At 46.5% G+C, this 18,473-nt stretch overlaps 6 protein-coding genes across 6 annotated transcripts; 4 read left to right on the forward strand and 2 right to left on the reverse strand.

Moving 5' to 3' along the window:
• Window positions 1-1,832: 1,832 nt before the first annotated feature.
• BHQ10_004570 (uncharacterized protein) lies at window positions 1,833-2,292 on the forward strand (the record flags this gene model as incomplete). Its single annotated transcript, XM_040876950.1, has 2 exons — window positions 1,833-1,993; window positions 2,040-2,292. The coding sequence occupies 2 exons, from the start codon at window positions 1,833-1,835 to the stop codon at window positions 2,290-2,292; spliced, it is 414 nt and encodes a 137-aa protein (XP_040733074.1).
• Window positions 2,293-3,249: 957 nt separating this feature from the next.
• On the forward strand, window positions 3,250-5,075 carry BHQ10_004571 (uncharacterized protein; the record flags this gene model as incomplete). The annotated part of the gene is made up of 6 exons (XM_040876951.1): window positions 3,250-3,565; window positions 3,628-3,660; window positions 3,718-3,798; window positions 3,852-3,984; window positions 4,053-4,455; window positions 4,530-5,075. The coding sequence occupies 6 exons, from the start codon at window positions 3,250-3,252 to the stop codon at window positions 5,073-5,075; spliced, it is 1,512 nt and encodes a 503-aa protein (XP_040733075.1).
• Window positions 5,076-7,672: 2,597 nt separating this feature from the next.
• On the reverse strand, window positions 7,673-11,079 carry BHQ10_004572 (uncharacterized protein; the record flags this gene model as incomplete). Its single annotated transcript, XM_040876952.1, has 7 exons — window positions 7,673-7,812; window positions 7,867-8,057; window positions 8,349-8,618; window positions 8,682-9,065; window positions 9,121-9,377; window positions 10,471-10,889; window positions 10,947-11,079. 7 exons carry the CDS (start codon window positions 11,077-11,079, stop codon window positions 7,673-7,675), a joined length of 1,794 nt encoding a protein of 597 aa, XP_040733076.1.
• Window positions 11,080-12,076: 997 nt separating this feature from the next.
• On the forward strand, window positions 12,077-13,955 carry BHQ10_004573 (uncharacterized protein; the record flags this gene model as incomplete). The annotated part of the gene is made up of 4 exons (XM_040876953.1): window positions 12,077-13,042; window positions 13,091-13,321; window positions 13,388-13,499; window positions 13,573-13,955. 4 exons carry the CDS (start codon window positions 12,077-12,079, stop codon window positions 13,953-13,955), a joined length of 1,692 nt encoding a protein of 563 aa, XP_040733077.1.
• Window positions 13,956-14,070: 115 nt separating this feature from the next.
• BHQ10_004574 (uncharacterized protein) lies at window positions 14,071-15,046 on the reverse strand (the record flags this gene model as incomplete). Its single annotated transcript, XM_040876954.1, has 5 exons — window positions 14,071-14,265; window positions 14,328-14,490; window positions 14,556-14,765; window positions 14,825-14,857; window positions 14,925-15,046. The coding sequence occupies 5 exons, from the start codon at window positions 15,044-15,046 to the stop codon at window positions 14,071-14,073; spliced, it is 723 nt and encodes a 240-aa protein (XP_040733078.1).
• A 494-nt stretch (window positions 15,047-15,540) lies between these two features.
• BHQ10_004575 (uncharacterized protein) lies at window positions 15,541-16,527 on the forward strand (the record flags this gene model as incomplete). The annotated part of the gene is made up of 1 exon (XM_040876955.1): window positions 15,541-16,527. One exon carries the CDS (start codon window positions 15,541-15,543, stop codon window positions 16,525-16,527), a length of 987 nt encoding a protein of 328 aa, XP_040733079.1.
• Between the last annotated feature and the right edge of the window lie 1,946 nt (window positions 16,528-18,473).

Genomic DNA, 18,473 nt, shown 5'->3' on the forward strand with positions numbered 1-18,473 from the left:
ACCAGAACACCAAGATTCCAAATATCTGCAGGCATTTGCCATCCATTCCCCAATATCACCTCTGGTGCCCGATAGTGGTCTGGCTGAATAGGCCAGACACCCCAGTCGTCGTCTTCCTCGAGTCTGGTTGCCAAGCCAAAATCGACAAGCTGTGGTATACTTCTCAGGCTTTTAAGTGGCCCGAAGTCATTCCGGGACTGATACACTGGCCGTCCCGCCGAATTAATCTTGAAAGCCATTGGATTTTCCAGCTGAGAATCTATGAAATCAGCAAGCACGGTTGGATCCTCGAACGAGACCATGATATTTTCAAGCTTTAGATCTAGGCAGCCGCCTGGGATCAGTATAATCGACAGGACGCAAGGTCGAAGATGAACTTACCCGTATGAACTATCCTGCATTCTTGGTGAAGATATTCAAGCCCCGTAAGAAGAGCATGAATGTATATTTTTATGAGGGCTAGTGGCATCTTTCTGTGTTCAAAGCGCTGCTGATACATCGACAATGTTTCCCTCATAGGCGGGTACACAAGACACGAATAAGAATCTTCGGAATCAGTAACTTCAAAAGAGTTTAGTAATGTTCGGATAACTGAACGGCCACGATGTGACGGGTTTGCCGTGGAAATGTGCTCTTCAACCTCGCGCTCATGGCCTATAGAACTCGCATTATTATTGACGATTTTCAGCGCCACAACAATCTCTGGCTCTTCGATATGCCTGTATGTTTGTTAGAGACAGAGAGATCTTCGAATTGAATAGAAAGTATTGAACGGCTACCCTTGCAAATCACGCGCGAGCCATACTGTTGAAGACACGCCCCAACCGACCTTGACCAGCGTTTGGTAACGATCAGCGAGTACCTCTCCGGGCTTCGCTGCGTAGAAGTACTTAGAATCGTATACTGGCGAGGTCTCTTCATCAACGAGTATACTGGGCGATAAACGTGGCCCATGAGAGGGCATGGGAAACGGTTTCTTGCGAAGCAAGGCAGATAGACGAGGAATGGACGGCCTTATAGTGTTCATTCCAGAATTACTCTCTATAAACCGATATGAGAATGTGATATCAATAGATGTCGACGAAGAAGATCAAAACAAAGCACAAACCGCCAGATGATAAATTTGATCACGTGGCACGGTCAGATGACTATTCCTGATACAGACAAGTGGGGAATAAACTATCAGCCAATGATATCATCAGTAGCCCCTTCGGTTGGTCGAGAGAACAGACCGGCGGCGCACTCCTGCATCTGTGCTGTCCAACGGCGCGTAGTTGACCAACTGGCATTGCTACTGGTAGGTGGTCAATCAGGCACTGCCCCGAATTTAGCGCCCGCCTGCAACGCGAACTGCCTTGGGCTGAGCTTCGACTATAACTGTATGGGGCGCCAACTATATCATATCGTTTTTGAGTTTACCGGACGGTCCAGACCTGAAAATCATGGAGATTGGTGGATTGGGAAGGCAGCATCGTAACCGACGTAGGTAGGTCAAGGGGGTTACTGATAAATGATACGCAAGAACAGCCATAATCAGCAACACCTATACTTAGTTCCAAGAATGATGCGGGATCGTCATATGCCATTTCGTAGCCTCTCTGCCAATGGATTGGGAAGTTCTCTGTGATCCACGACGAATAGCCGCCAGGGTCAATCATGCACTAATTGATATCGCTCCTGCTGAAGGTATATAGGAAAGGAGAACACCACGACTCATAAGTATCAACACAAAATCATCAGATTACTTTCATAGTCAAAGGCAACTCTGAGAATTGAACCACCCTCTTTCCGCATTCTGTATATCGACATATACGAATTTTTGACGGACAATCATGACCTCACGAGCATTGTCAACCACCGCCAGACAGTTGAAGCAGCTCAACTGGTCCCTCCACGGGACAACCATCGACGTCAGCTGGTTGATCGAGCAAATCGAACGCTCGATCGATGAAGTCCCTGGACTGAAAGCTCGCGTTGTCAGCGCGCAGGTAATGTAAGACACTTATGAGTTGTAGCACGACCTCAGCCAACGTGAATAGTGGAAACCCTCACCCCACGCCCAACCGCGACGACCCGTACCATGGATCCGTGGTTCTTCTGGATAAAGACGGTAAACGGATTACATCCGCCCATGCCTATCTCAATGGCTTTGTTAAATTCTCCAAGGAGGCGACCTTCAAGCCTGTTAAACTTCCCCCGATGCCTGGGGCACCGGTCATCCCGCCGGCGGGCGTCGCGACTGGGAAGTCTGGTTCGACGTTCGAATCTGATCAATCGAACTCCAGGAAATAATATGTGAGCATTGTGTGGTTCTGCCGGATAAGTGATCTGTGGCAGGTATATGGTTGATTTCTCTTAATATTAGTGTGAAATCCACGTCTTTACCATACGACCAAAAACGAGACCCCGTTCAGGGTTGGTAAATTGGTGGTCATATTAGTCTGTCACACCCTCCCAGGTTCATATATTTCGTAGAAATGAAGCTGTTATAAAGTTGTTATCATATAAAGTGCTGCTCTGAGAAATTGAGTGGAAATGCGTAATGTACTGTATTGTGTGTCTAACTAGAAGAGTCAATTATTCAATCTCTGTTGGAATAGGAATATTTCACCGTCGGGTATCATCTGCCCCGGGTAGCCTTGGCGTGTATCTTTTATTGGAATTTAGTGAGTACCATTGGTTTGTACTTTAGGTAGGGCCTACAGTTTACTGTGTAAGTTATATCGAAATTCGTTGAACATCCCGAAGATTTCCCAAAGGGGACAGCCCCACCTTCGTGATAACAGGCGGCGGACGGGCGGCGAACATCGGCGAAGCATGCCCCTAGGGTGGGCTGGTGGATCTCCGCCCGGGTATATCCACTAGATATTTACTCAGTATATCCTCCGCGGTGGGCCCGTGACAATTACCATTATTACCAGCATGTATTTAAATAATAACTTGTTTTCTACTTCCCATAATAATACAGACCTAAAAATTGATATAGTAGCTATCAAGTATAATAATACCTTCTATATAAAACTCTAGATATAGTTTATCTACAAATTGTTGAGATCATGGCCCACTTACCCGTGAAATACGTTGTAGTGTTCAGAGTCGTGCTTAGTTCTAGTCAGGGAGTAAAAGCCGTGATAGGCTGAGCTCTAAATTAGAAGGGCCCCGGCGTGTCAGGGAAAATCAAGTATGTAGGTACCCCTCCAGACTCCAGGTCAGCACACTACTTTATCCTTCTTTGAAAACAATTTCGATATGCTATCATCGACTCCTAATCAGGCTGATGAGCGCACACATTTGCTTAGCAATGGCGACGAGGCGGCGACTGCAAAAGACAAGTCCCGACTGAGAACCCAACTTGTGGTAATTTTGTTTGTGTGCGTACTTTACTTTAATCTGTACCTATGCCTTGCTCCAGAGGTCAACATTCGAGAAGACATCATCTGTAAAGCTTATTACGACGCTCTCGATAACGACGAGGTTTCGATTGAGCGTGACTGCACCGTGGACGACGTGCAGAGAGAGCTGAGCCTGCTCAGTCAGGTGTATGTTACGATTTCACAGCTACCGGGTAAGCATCTTTGCATTGCTTGCGTGAGTGAAAGCCCGCCACTAATCTTGTGGACTAATCAGGGTTTATCCTTGCATTTCCCTATGGAGCTCTGGGTATGTGTAAACGTGTATCTCCGTCAATTCTATCCTCCCTGCTGAGTCGTACTATAGCAGATCGGATCGGTCGTAGGAAGGTTCTCCTCTGCTCTGTCGTGGGAATCGTCTTATGCGACGCTTTCAAACTCCTCGTTAGTGAGTGATATCATTGCCATCATCTTCTTGTCAGCATCAATTGACAAAGCCAGTGTGGCAACCAAATCATTTCCCCTTAAGAGTCATCTGGCTAGCGCCTCTCTTCAGGCTCATCGGAGGTGGTGATGCTGTCGCTGCAACAGTGGTCCTAGCGACATTGGCAGATGTCTACACGGAGCAGGATCGGTATGCTACACATGGTCCCCTACCAAAATACAGAGGCTGACTGCAGGGAGAACAATCGTTTTTACAAGAGTCGCGTCGATGGCGACCGCATGCGAACTTTTCTCGCCCCTCATTGGCTCTGCGCTCATGCTTAAGAGCTCGTGGATTCCTGTTCTTCTTGGGTTTGCAACGTTACTGGTGGGTACATCGGTGAGCCTCGCGCTTTTGCCAGAGACCCTGGCACAGAGACCACGGTCAGGAGATCCACTCGATCCTGCTCGACCGAAGACACATGGCCCCCCGAGACTCGGAATTTCAGGAGACCAAATCACGGCAATGTTAGCAGTTTTTCGAGAATCTATCACTTCACTATTCGCCACGAAGAACGTTGGACTCCTCCTATTTGGTTTCTTTGCAGCTACAGTTGGCACCATAGCGGCCGCATTCGAGCTGCAATATGTCCACAAGCGCTTTGGTTGGAGTTATCCATACGTGAGTCTAAAGACTACACCGCCCCACGGTCTGCGCTGCTTCAAACTCAAGGCTCATATCTGATATTACCATAGGCAAGCTCCATCCTAGCCATACGGCCCTCCATCACTCTTGTCGTTCTCTTGGTCATCATCCCAGTTGCCAGCAGGATCTCCATGGAGAATTTCGGACTTTCGAGTGCCCGGGCAGATCTCTTTCTTGTCCGTGTCAGCGCCGCGTTGCTTACCGCTGGTACTCTACTTCTGAGCGTCTCCGAGATATCGTCCCTCGCCATTCTGTCGTTGATCATCTTTGCTCTCGGAAACGCCTTTACCACTATAGCTAAGAGCTTGCTCACGACTTTCGGGCCGCCGGAAATGGCGGGGACTTTGCTTTCCGCAATGAATATTAGCGCATCTCTCGGAGCGATGATTGCTGGACCGATTATCGCAGTATTGTTCGATTGGGGTCTAAAGCAAGGTGGAATCTGGGTTGGCGCCCCCCTGTTTTTCGTCACGTTGCTTTATACCTTGACTTTCTGCTCTGTGTGCGTCCTGAGGCTTCCAGATAGAAGCGAGGATGGTGATGATGATGATTACGAACAAGATCAGCAAAGAGCGCAAAGTGTATTGGGTTCTTGAGACTTGGCTACCAGAATCAGTTTATAATATAAATGGAAATGATTTCAGCTCTGGATAGACACTGCCCACAATATAAGAGTTGGTAAGATGCTCTAACTTATCTATTCAATAATCTACACAATACGTAGATCAGACATAATTGATGTGACACGTATGAAAGTGAAACCATCAACCGAGATCCGTTTTCTATGACTACGGATTCCTCTTACTCTCGTACCAGTTGCTAGCGCTCAAAACTCATATCAATCTATGAGAACACGCAATTACCCCATGTTCAGCCAGCCTACAATCTCCAGAATGCCGTTCTTTTGACAAAATCAGAAACCATACAGCAGAGTAGCGAATTTTGAGCAATTCCAAGGTTGTTATTGAACTTTATTCACCTGATGCTTCTGGAAGGCGTGTTGATATGGAATATGGGGCACTTTACATGACTATACAGGCTGAACAGTGAATGACTTGTTAAAAATAGAATGGACGAGATGTCATCAATATTTGTTGATGGAGTCTGCGAGTAAGCTGTATGAGACCAGACGGTGTACGCATCGTCATGTGGTGACGTTCCGCGGTCTTGTTGAGCCCTAGGTCCTAGTTCCCTTTGTTATCACAATTTCCCCATTAGGTACCCACGAGGCCGTACCCATAACGAGCTTTCACACAGATTCTTTCCTTTTTCTTCTTCTCTGTATGCTTAGCATTTCGCCGATAGACTATCGTAATGGTAAGATTGAGCCGCGTCACAGTTCATCTGAGCAGTTGTATTAAGGTGCAACATGCAACAGAGGAACGAAGATCAGAATGGAAGCAAGTCATTTTCTGATGACAAGAGTCATACATGAGTATAATTGGATATTATGACGGACGTGACTCCCCCTTGAAATTTTGGAAGACTAGTCATCTGCCAAACACTATGCCAGAGCATAGATTTATCGTCACCGATGACTTATTCCAACCAGTCATTGACAGTGTCAGGGGTGGCATTTGGTACTCATTCGAAGATGACAAGAAGATASGAGCCATATTCCCGAGGGTTTACACAGATGTGGTAATTGCTTTTGTTTTAAGTTCCGGATACCAAAATTCTCCCTTGACAGTACTATCTGGATGTTGGCTCCAGCATAATCTTCGAGAGACAAACAACTGGAACCTGCGCTATTGATTAATTTATCACCAAATACGGTCTGAAGCGAAGCCAAATGAGTAATACATTGTATCACACAAGCTAGGGCGTGGCTGGCATGAATAATAAGTCAAAAGTGAGTGGTTCATTGACTACACTGCAGTGCTGAGCTGTTATTTGTATCAGACGATGATGTTCCTAACGATGGATAAGGAGTCACATAATGAGTCAGGTCAACATCTGTCAGTGTTCATTGATTTTGGGAGTCAGTGATAAAGTATTTAGAGGACCTCTTTACCTGGCCTGTGGGCAAGAAATTGTAATCCTTCCAAATAAAAACAACTACTCCTGAAATACACAAGCAAAAATTCATAAAGTACCAATACTTGCCATTTCTACAAACCACGACCTGACCTAGGTGCAATGGAGGGCTCGGAAATATTGAACCTCATTGGGCCACCTATGTGGAACCCTTCGCTTATTAATGGTGAACCCATTCAGCAAAATGGGCGTTATACAGTGGCTGATGGGAGAGCCGTCATCGAGTGCGAGCTTTGGCAGGTAACCCGAGGAATGTCTAATCCGGCACTGTTCCCTCTTGTCAGAACTATGCAATATACTCTTAAAGATGATATTCCACGAGAATGCAATGTTCATGTCCAGAATGGTGTTGGGCGTGCGTGGCTCCAATTTCCAAAAGTTGGTCATCACGAAGTGTGCCTTGGTGAAGTTCACGTTACCATTGTGGTGACTGCACCAGTTCCCCTACAATCAGGTTATGACCAAACACCGGTAGTGTAACCTCCGCGAAGAGGGCTGCACACACTTCAGATAAGGGAATCGTGGTATACAATGACTAGATCAATCACGCCTACAAGTTCCTGTCTACCGGATAGTTATATCCGTGAAATCCGGTGCATTAGTCCACCATATGAGAATTTAGCGATAGTTCTGGTTGTAGGTTGTACCTAGATGCATGACTCAATTAATATACCATACTTCCACTCCTACCTGACGTTGCGTAATTGAGATTAGAATGATTCGGAGATAGTATCATGATCTTATTACAGATCAATCTTTGTGTTGACACCATTTAGCTGTGGCTGTCGTTACTAGCCTAGCTCGGGGACATTAAAGATCCAACAAGACACAGGCATCAAGAATTGTCAAGGGAGGAGTAGTGCCATTAAGGGTTTAGGGTCATCTGTAGGCAAGAGTAGGCGTAGGATTGATTTGCAGTTAATTGCTACTCTCTGAGGTCTCGTAGCTTAAGCATCCTTAAAATACAGCCTCGTCGAGTACTAGGTTGATTCGGTTCTACTTTCATTTGCAGGGTTACTTCTCGTAAATATTCAAAAATCTAAATTCCGTTCTATACCTGAAACCATAGCAAAACAGCACAATAACTTTCCGAAATACACGCAGACAGTTTCGCAGGCTCAAGGACGTCGATCCTTAATGGCCTTTCATTCTATTTTTATGAAGTCGCTGTTTCAAAACTACTAAGAGCTCTCAGTCGTTCACCTTTAAGGTAGAATAACCAGGGAACTGGGGAGAGTGCAATGGCGATGAAACCCAATAAGCTTGACGCCCAACCAATACCGAGCGTTGAATACACTATCTCAGAGGTTAGAACTGGGACTTATCATACTTCAATATCTCAAGACTTACTCTGTATCGTGAACAGCGGAAAAGCGGCGGCAAGCCCATATCGAGCCAGACTATTGGCGCTCATAGCGCTGGCGACGGTCTGGCCATGATAAGTATCGACAAGGTACTGGATCATGCTGACAAAAACACATAGATTCCCCCAGGCGAAGATCATGATTGCAATAACGGGACTGACCCATGATATCGAAGCCCTGGATGTCCAGCCAAACCAGAAAAGGCCAATCGGTAAACAGATGCTCCCTATCATAGATGGGTAAAGGCGGTACTCTGGTGGAACATGCCGCCCGAGGAACTTGGATGCCCGTTTGCGATATAAGAAAACATCACATAACATCACAGTCAAGGCTCCTAATGGGCAACCTACCACTATGGAAATGAAAAGAAGGCCAGAGTCCACCAAACCAAATCCATAAACCTCATTAAAAACATACGGGATTGCAGCAAAGAAGGAAAATAGCGTTGCAAAATTGCAAGCCACGTACAAGCAAACAAGCGCAACGATTGGCTCCGTGCATAGCATTTGGATTGGGCGCAAAAGGGCAGTGCTTGCGAAGAGTCGGAGTTGCGACGAAAGAGGTGTAGGCGTCGGCATTGACAAACCCTTTGCCTTCGCAATCCTGCGCCTGAGGACCTGATGGAATGTCTCTCGGCAGGTCATGATCGTAAGCATGGTGAAGATGCCGAAGAAACAGATGGTCCATTGGGTCCAGCGCCAACCTTTGCGGTCAACGACAAAGCACCCAATAACAGGACTAAAGAATTGGTAAGTAATGTGGTGAATCCCTGAGAGCGTAAGTCATAATACTTCAACTTACCCCAGCCCAGGGCCCAGAAATGGAGCCAGAATGTATATTGTAGAAGGAACTGCCCGTTGAGCAGGTTTGAATGTTTCATTTATCGTCCCACCACCAATTGCCAGGGATGGACCGAAGGAAAATCCAGCCAGAAAACGCAGAACACAGAGACCTGCGAAAGACTGGCAGAATCCAGCACCCAGGCTGAAAAGCGTGCCGAATAAGGTAGTCCCAAAGTAGACAGGGTACCTGCCAACGGTCTCAGATAATGGTCCCCCAATCACAGGGCCAAGTCCAAGAGCAAAAACATAGAGAGATAATGGTAGAATCGCCACAGTACTGCTAACTCCAAACTCTTGCATGAATTGGGTATGAGCAGGAGTTAGTATTGATACGGCGACCGTACTGGACAATAGCGTTAGTGAGATTAGCCCTAAAAGGGGGTTATTCTGCAACGAACGTCGTGAATCCCGCAGAAGCCATCATAACGACTTGTCGAACTTTTAATTTAGTAGGCCAGTTGTACGGATTTTTTGGATCATCTTCCCAAGCCCACTCGACACTGTTTTCTGGCGCATCTGATATTTTGTCTTCTCGCTTTGGTTCTGTGTCTTCCGAACTTGATGATTCATGCTGAGGGTTGTTTTGGCCCGAAAAAACATTTCCTTCTTCTAACAGGCTCATCATGAATCTCTCTTTTAGGCCCGTGCTGTCCAACTATGAAGAAGAACTGTATGGTTGCTGCTTTGTGATCGCAAAGGTGCCTATGGAAAATATGACAAACGATGACCCGTCGCTGCATTTTGGCCTAGGGCCTAACCTAGTCACCGTCCCAGGAACCAGGGCTTTTATAATGTGACAATGTCCGTACATAAAGGACTAAATGCCATAATGGGCCCGCCTTCCACATGGCTATCCTGTCAAAATAGAGTATGGCGGATGCGTGTTTAATGTGATTACTCAACCAACAAATATTGATTAGTCGACTACTTTTAAGTACTTAACTAATGTATTTTCAGAGTTGCCGAGGACCGCTGCTACCCGTTAGAATACGGAGAGCCATGGTAATTCAATTTAGGCAAAAGACAATCTAAAGAGGAGTGATCATGGTCTAATATAGATGATCGAAGTTTTCGCGGGAACTCGGAATATCGACTGCTGTTCATACAAACAGCCAACTCTACCATCTACATCCCACTGCTTCCTCTGGCTATAAAACGACCAATTTCAGCATGACCATTCGATGCCTTTCTCAAATGCCAACCATCAATCTTAAAAGCTTGAGCGAGCACGCAAGCACCAACGTCCTCGAAGAACACGTGGTTATGTGCCAACAGCAAAACTTGCATAACCTCATTCAGTAATTAGCTGCGATCTTTATACTTTCGCCTTTCATACACAGTACAACTTCCGAAATTGACACTCTTCCCACCTCAATGTCTGTCGCGGGCTGCATCTAGTTTTTTTACTCTTATCGTAGATAGTCATGTCCCTTGTGCTGAGAGATTCCGGTTTACAGGAACAGATTGTTCGTCATGATCCATGACCTAAGACATTTAAAAAATACCAAGTTTTTATTTGTGATCTTTCCTCAACATATTTCTATCCATGATAATCGGTTTTCCGCGTGGCCAAAACGCTATGCTCATTTATAGCAGACAAGGAGTGACTTCTGTCGATATAGATAGACGACCAGATCAATATTAAAGGAGCGTGTCCCTGAGACTGTTGCAAAAAGAAGAGTAATAATGTCACTAGAAAGAAAGCTAAGAATCATCCGGAATCTCTGAAAAAAGACCTATCCGCATACGGTGAGACTGGGAAAGTCAGCATCTAGCACATCATAAGGAAAGAAGTCGGAGTCACTCACGATGGGTAATTTAGGAATGACAACGCCTAATGTAGCCAAAAAATTGATGAGAAAAGAGGTCAAGTCATAGTGGGTGTAATGAGTGCTGAGGAGGAATAGAATAATAGGCACGCTAAGCAAGAACTTTTTCGCAGGGGTATATTGGTCTCCGTTGTCGATTTGCTCCCACATGTTGAGGTTGTCGTAAGCGCCGGCGTTGAATTCAAACGGAATTCCTCGTACCCAGTGGAACATGATGAATGTGACAAACATATAGGTGATGTTGGTGAGCGTCCACGATGTCTCTTGAGACACTCCGGGGATGATATCATAGAAGATCTTTAGCGCAGCAATCAAGACAAAATGGATCGTCCAGGCACCTATTGTCCATTCTGTTAGTATACTGGTGATTTTAAGGATCCCGTCTAATCACTCACCCTTTGCATTAACCCAATTGGCATTCAAATTAGGCAGTGCCGCTTGATCACTCATCTGTTCATTTGACTCGATGGGTTCCTGGTAGATGATGCTGCTCGACCTCCTCCGCCTTCCACCTTTCGACTGGCTCATCTTTCTATCTGGGGATGACCGACCGGTACCCCCGTCGACGTCCGGCGGGAAGGAGATAGTTCGGGGGATAAGTAGGGACGACAGTTTGGCGGTATTGGAGAGGTAGGTGTCAACGAGTGGGCGGGTTCCGAGAGTAATTTAGACGCAAGCACGTAGCTGAAATCAGCCGCTGATAGAGGATATATAGGATGGATGATATTCGGCGGCGGAGTTCCAATGTAGGGCGAGATGGTTCGAATGTCTTCCGCCGGTGAGGAGCCCGAGGAGAAGAGAACAAGGAGAGGGACCAGTAAGGTCGCGTGCAGTGAGGAATGAATAGACGGAAGGAAAGAGACCGACAAATCCGATGGCAGAGCAGAGTGGTAGACGACGTATGTAGTTGGATTAATTGATATTTTCATTCAGACCAGGCAACAGGAAAAATGTGGTCTGTCTGGGGCGATTGCGTGGTTGTCGTCGTCGGCTGTAGAGAGGCCAGACTAACAAAACACCTGCTAAAACTTCATCCACGATCGGACTAGCGCGGCGGTTGTTTGCTCTTTTTGTCTGGTGATCCCGATCTGGTTAGCGCGGTACTCGAGGCGAACTTCAGCGCTGTCTTCAACGATATTGGGCACTAGATATAGACTTCTACATTTCGCTTGAACACTTTTATTTTCGGCATGAAGCGAAGGGTTGTAGCATAACACAGCATTCGTAGCTCTGCTTCTGTGAGACTACTACGTAAAACGTGCCAAGACATTCCTGCATATGATTGGCTGAAGCTTGTGCCTTGCTCCATTCGTCCTTCAAGTCCGATCTACAAAAAAATTAAGACTGCACAACCGATAACGACAGGAAGCACCCAACAAGTTGGATTGAAGAGAAGGGTTCATTTTGCGCGAACTGATACTCCAGCATGCAGCGCGGCTTTTTTGTCTAACGATACTCCCGCTTGAGTCCGCGACTCTTTCGAACTTCATTCGTTCTCCCTTTGCGCGCACGACATCTACCCATGATGGCCGGCATTTCGGACGACGAGGGCGACTCGCGCACTGCTTCAGTCGGCCAAGCGCGATCACAGCCGAATCCCAACCCCTCTACCTCCGCAAAGAAAAAGTCGCGAAAGTCGAAGAAAGCGGCAAAGAAGGAACCGGTAGACTTCGTGCCGCAAGGCGCCAAGTTCAGTACGACTCCGCTAGAAGTTGATCCAGAGAACTCCACCTCATCGTCTGGATCTGATTCTTCAAACAGCGACAACGAACCCGAGCAGAAAAGCAACAAGCGACAAAAGAGAAATGCGCCTACAGTGAGTTGGAATCAAGCAAGCCGTAGTGCCATTCGGACTACCCTTGGCGCGAAACCCGCGGCTGCAGCTGTCAAGAATCAACAGGCCAAGTCAGCTTTCGACGCAGTGAATGACAAGTTTTTCCGAAGTCGCAGCGCATCTATCTCGGAAGAGGAGGCACACAACAAGGGCGACGTTGGTACAACCGAATCCAGCTCCAAGATCGACCAAGAGCAAAAAACATACTTTGTCGATGATTCCGATGCTTCGGATTCGGGAGAAGTCTCTGAAGGGGACGATTCCATGATGTTGAATATCGGACAGCAAAGTAATGGTCATGACTTGAACGATACTCAAGATGATGCAGTTGACCTCTCCACCCCGCCTTTCATCGTCGATCCTCTTCCTTCTACCCAAGCCGACAAGCCATCCACGCAAGAAACCGGCAGTGTCTTATCAGAGCCCTCAATCACACAGCTTCCGCCACAGTCGAAAGCCGAGGCGTTTGCCGACTTTGCAGCAAGCTATACCACATCTCCGGCTATTCTCGCTGATCTGAAAGTCAAAGATCTCGAGATACAAGCTCGTTTCTTCTTTTATAATTCTAATATCAATGAACTCGATTTGACGAGACCTATATCGTGTACGGAATGCTTGCAGGAGGGGCACCTTTCGTCTGTCTGTCCTACCAAGGAGGTTTGTCAACTTTATTCCGTTTCATAAGCTTTGACTGATTTTGTTTAGTGCGAGAATTGTGGCGCTTGGAACTTACACGAGGATCGACTGTGCCCCTCTGTTAGGCGATGTCAACGTTGTCGTGAAGCTGGCCACGATGCCCATCAATGCCCATCCAGTCTGAAAGCCTCGGCTGCAGAGACGCCATGCGATTATTGTGGCTCTGATACCCACACCGAATTCGACTGTGATAAATTATGGAAGTTTCCCAGAGTGCAGCCTCTGGACGGTCCAATCAAAGTCTCTATATCATGCAGCTACTGTACCAATAAAAACCATCTATTTGGTGACTGCCCTCTCAAAAAGGTCCCAACAACGTCGAGCACATTCTCCTTAAAAGATTACACGCCATCGGTAATTACGAACCTCAATTCCGTCATTGGCCCTAAGAAGGCTGATAATCCGGGCATGAGCATCCGTGGCCGCGCCACTCATCCACAAAACACCACACCAACAGACGACGAGGATACGCTAGTACTCCATGGAAAGAGGTCCCAGCCGAATCCCCGCGGCGGTCGAGGAAAGATTACTTTTAGAGGAGCTCTTGGCCAAAATCGGGGTCTACATGGAGAACAGCTTCCTCCGCCACCTCCTGGTCTCCCTCCATTACCTCGTGAACCACCACCGCCATTCCAGCCCAGAGATTACCGGGATCGAGATGATGACTTCAACAACAGACAACGAAGGCGATCTCGTTCCCCTCCGTCTGGTTATAGGCCGCCGCCAGGAAATTTTTCGAGAGGAAGACCCGGTCCTCCTCCTCGAGGACGTGGTAATGGCAGAGGCCGCGGTCGTGGCGGCCGAGGAGGKGACCAATACCGTCCTGGCCGGCGGTAAATATGCACGATGTTGTATTATTCTTATTTGCGAGTAGGTCTTTTGCATACTGCATTCATGGCGTCGTGGGTAGGATATCACGATTTTGTTGTACTGTATATGTCCTCTATCTGTATATATAACAACTTGGAGCTTTCCATGAATGTGGAATTTTACGTGCTGCCGGAAACAGCACAATTATCACCCACGAACCCATTTTCCAGGATATCAACGAGTTCATCGAGTCTTGAAATACAGATATCGGTGTGCACATGCTCTTTCAAATGCGTATTGCGTTCGTTTGCAAGGAGTACAGTTGCTGCACCGGCAGTATGTCCGGCAGTCATATCGTCAATGCTATCTCCGACCTAGAAAAACAGTCAGCAATTGCTGATTCGACAAGATATAGAGATGATAAGCATTATCATACCATAATCATACTATCTGCACGATTGCTCAAGCCCCATTGCTCTGCAATATGCAGTAGCCCAGAAGGCTCTGGTTTGGGCAGAAGGTCAGGCGTATCGCGCGTCACAATCGGCTCAAAGATGTGATTCGGAAGATGATTTTGTAAGAGATGTGTTACAGGTGCTCTACATTGGTATCAGAATACACACATCGGGCAATAACAATAAGAAGCCATAAGTAGAAAACTTACTCGAAATTTCTCGTGCATAAAGCACGACGGATCCCCTTCTTCTCGAGATAATTCATTAATGTGACAAGGCCCGGCTGAGGCTGCTGTGCAAGCATTGCCTCGCGCTCGATTGCCTGCACTTTTGCGACAGCTTCGGTACGGGCCTGTTCATTGGGGAGATTGCGAATGTGTTCTAGGATATCGGTCTTTTGATCGATTCCTAAAGCGGATCTGATCATAGAGTGATTCATTTAGCCAAAGGTTTTTTTTTCTGCGGAGATGATTCATACCGCATCTGTGGGAACATGTAATGTTGCGGAAGGCTGTTGCAGGGATGTCAGCATCTTGACATACTGGTGAATAGTATAGATGATCAGGCGATATATTTACCATAATGTTCCATCGACATCAAAAACAATGCCCTTCAATTTCGGCGCATCACTCGTATCTGCATCCTGTCTCAATGGAGCGAACCTGCGGGGTCGGGCAGGTGTTGCCTGGATGGATGCCATGCTTCTGTGGAATCGCAAGTATCGTATTGACGATTGAATGAGCGGTAGCCTTGGGAGTGGAAGTATCATCTACGATATTCCTTATTGGGGATAAACAATAAGTAGTAAGCCGAGGTCTTGAAGATAACTTTGTTCGATGAGAAAGGTAACGGTTATCGGCAATTCCCCCACCTTTCCATTTTTGGTAATTAGCTTGGTCAACATGCAACGACATGTATCGAGAATTGATGCTGGCTCGCGGGGGGAAAAAATGGCCATTAGATCCTAGAGTAAACTGAATTTGCGGGGTTTTTAGTAGAATGAGTTTCTACTGGGGTACAGTCACTCCTTCCTCTGGGTGCTCTTTCCTCTGGAGCACCCAGCTTGGTAAGTTAAAAGTCAACATCCGGCCTCTCAAACCCCTGATTCATCTCCATACACACGAATATAGCAAATAGTACTGTATCAGTTTCTCTCTATACCCAGTCTGCCATCTGTTAGCTCATTGAAATATCATGGAAGCCACAGCCCTAGGACACCTTCTCGACGAGAAGAACCACACCCCCTGTCTGAACTGCAAATCCTCAAGGCTCATGCATCTTGCCTTCTGGACCATATACCTAATCTTCTTACGAGCTCTCCATTTTTTACCTCAGTGCATCAGCCTCTCACCACAATGGTTTCAAGCACACATTACCAAAGTCGAATCCCGCATCGTCAACATCGCTATCTCAATCGTTCAGATAGTCTCCGGCAGAGAGATATCCTATTCCTCCTTCTGCAGGAACAATTACCGATCCAGTCGCCAACGAGACGGGGGCTACGAAGGTAGCATCATATCCACAGGGCCAGCCGATAACCTCATGACACCTGGCGACAGCTCCCTCGAAACCAACTTCATCCCTCCGGCAATGTTCGCCCATCAGCCGGACATAGCATACCTCCGCCCTCAAGCGCCTCTACCTCCTTATCTTCGTCGCAACTATGAAAACTCCAGACGGTCGTCATCATTGATATCGCCCTTACCATATGCCATTCACGCCAACGGTCGTCGACGAAATAACGCCTTTCAGATGCAGTCACGCAGCCTTGACCGAGCCGTATCGCCGGCCCTATTCGCAGAGCCGATTCCGCGGATGCCTGTACCGCCTATTCCGGCGTTCATTGCTCGTATGCCATTCGTATCTGTCAGTGACTCTATCTACTCATCGTCGTGTTCCACGCAACTCCCGGCTGCGTCGTCTGGGGTTCAGACGTATATCGACCTCCTACCCGGACGTTCATTTGAGGACTCTGATACATCTCGTCAGGCGAATGCTTCTGCTGGGAATAATGCTGGAGGTGCATCGAGTGTTCCTGCCCATTTTCGACCGGATGCGCAACACGGTACTCTCGCAGCGGTGGCACAGCATTATACGAGGAGGAATTATAGAAGGAGCAGGAATGCCAGATCGTCTTCTGCGCCGGTACTTCAGAACACCGTAAAGGATTCGAAGCTATGAATCGGCGAGGGTCCGGGGGGGGGTTGATTTCCTGTTCTATGCTCATTGACATTGGTGTCGAGTCAGGTTTTCCGTTCCTTAATTGTATGATACATTTCTTGCGATTGTATACAAATTTGTCAGTAGTATAACTTCCCTATCCCGAAAGGGCTTGCCCTTTCGATCGAGGTGATAATACAATTGGTATCCAGGACAATCAACTCAGCCGAATTGATAGATTCCACAAATCCGGCCAAACATGCTTCTACTCCCACGATGCTGCTGCTAACTGTTCATGCCATCATGGAGGACAATAATCTAATTTCAAGACAGGGAGGGGGATGTAAAAAGAACTATGACATCTACGAAGTCGAGGGGTCTGACAACAGTTCACATAAGGTGTCGGACAAAATTACCGCTTGACCGAAAAGGAGATCCCCTTAATGGGTTCTTGGTAATGGTTTGTATAGGGTTATGTGACGTCCGGATCACGTGGTTTATTTCCAATTTAAATTGGAAGGCTTAGGGTTATGAGAAAAAAATTTGGATGACGAGAGTGGGACTCGAACCCACGCCTCTTTCGAGAGATGCATACTTATATAAACATAAGTTTATAAAGGATAACTGTGGAGGGTAAGCCCTCCTCAAGTAAGAACTTGAGACATCCGCCATAACCACTCGGCCATCTCGCCATATTGATGAAACATTATATGAGTTTTTCGCACTATGAAGAGACTATTGGACTATGATAACCCAATCTGACGATTTCCTTGCTTTAGATGATTGGGAGTGATTCTCCTGTGTCAGTACAAAGGATGTGAGGCTTTGTCTAGTGCTTTGTCATGGGTGTCTGATAAGGAATTGATATCTGGGTTTCGTGTGTTCTGAACTGGGTGCAGAATTAGGTATGCTTTCCTGTTATGAAATAATGCGATAATCGTACAGCGATGGCACATTGTTATGCGAAGATAAACTATAGAAGGAGCAGAGATTGAATGTAGTTTTAATCATTCTGATGTCTAAGTGTAGAATTGAGGAAAATATGGGTGGTTTCAATGTAACATTAACCTACGTGACCAAGTCAGTTATAATCTCAACTCCGTGAATATAGCTGTTCTTGGATGATTTCCACCCCTGCTTCCGTATCGTTGGCAGCATCTTGATAATAATTACTATGGATCCCATAGTCTCTTTTACTAAGACCACGATGAACTGACTGGAGTTTCAAATTCAGCACTTGAAAGAAAAGCCTCTGACAGATGAGATGCACACTACCGGGCTGCAAATTTCTTCCTTCCATATGGCTGTGTCGGGGTACGATTAAGTCGTTCCCCTCATGAAGTAGCCTTAGAAAGCATTACATGTCCTGAGCGGATGACCATGAAAGTATTTGAGTCTTTTCTGAGCTATAAACCGATTTCAAGGATTTTCTTTCGAATTTCCAGCGGTCTGAGTCCATTTGTTTTATATGACTGATAAACAGCAAGGAACCCTTCACCAACTTGGCGACTTCTGGTCAGAACCTGCAATATCTTTTCAATGAACATATCAAGGGACATTTCATAGTCAATGTTCGTCGTTAGAAAATAGACCTCCATTCAACAAGCGGATTGCCATTTGTGTTGTGCACTGGTGAATACTTCGGAATCGAGAAAAATTCGAAGCCCACCACCCACAGGTCCTCGAGATGATGCTCAAAGAAGCGTCTAATAACTTCGATATAAGCTTTCGCATTCTCGGGTATAGGTATAGTATGTTTCCATTCTGAAACATCGCGCCATTCAGTCGTACGTTTCAATGTCAGGAGCCGAAAAAGTTGTAACATAGGCTCCACGTGATATTTGCAATAGAGAACTTGCATATGACATGGAAATGGGCAATTAGAGAACCGACAGCGTGGTTCTCCATCAAACAGTTGATTTCCTTGTTGCAAAATACTCTCCAAAGAGCGTTTCTCTGCCTTTCGA

The sequence above is a fragment of the Talaromyces amestolkiae genome (assembly GCF_001896365.1).
Source record: "Talaromyces amestolkiae strain CIB chromosome Unknown scaffold8.1, whole genome shotgun sequence".
Taxonomy (NCBI): Eukaryota; Fungi; Ascomycota; class Eurotiomycetes; order Eurotiales; family Trichocomaceae; genus Talaromyces; species Talaromyces amestolkiae.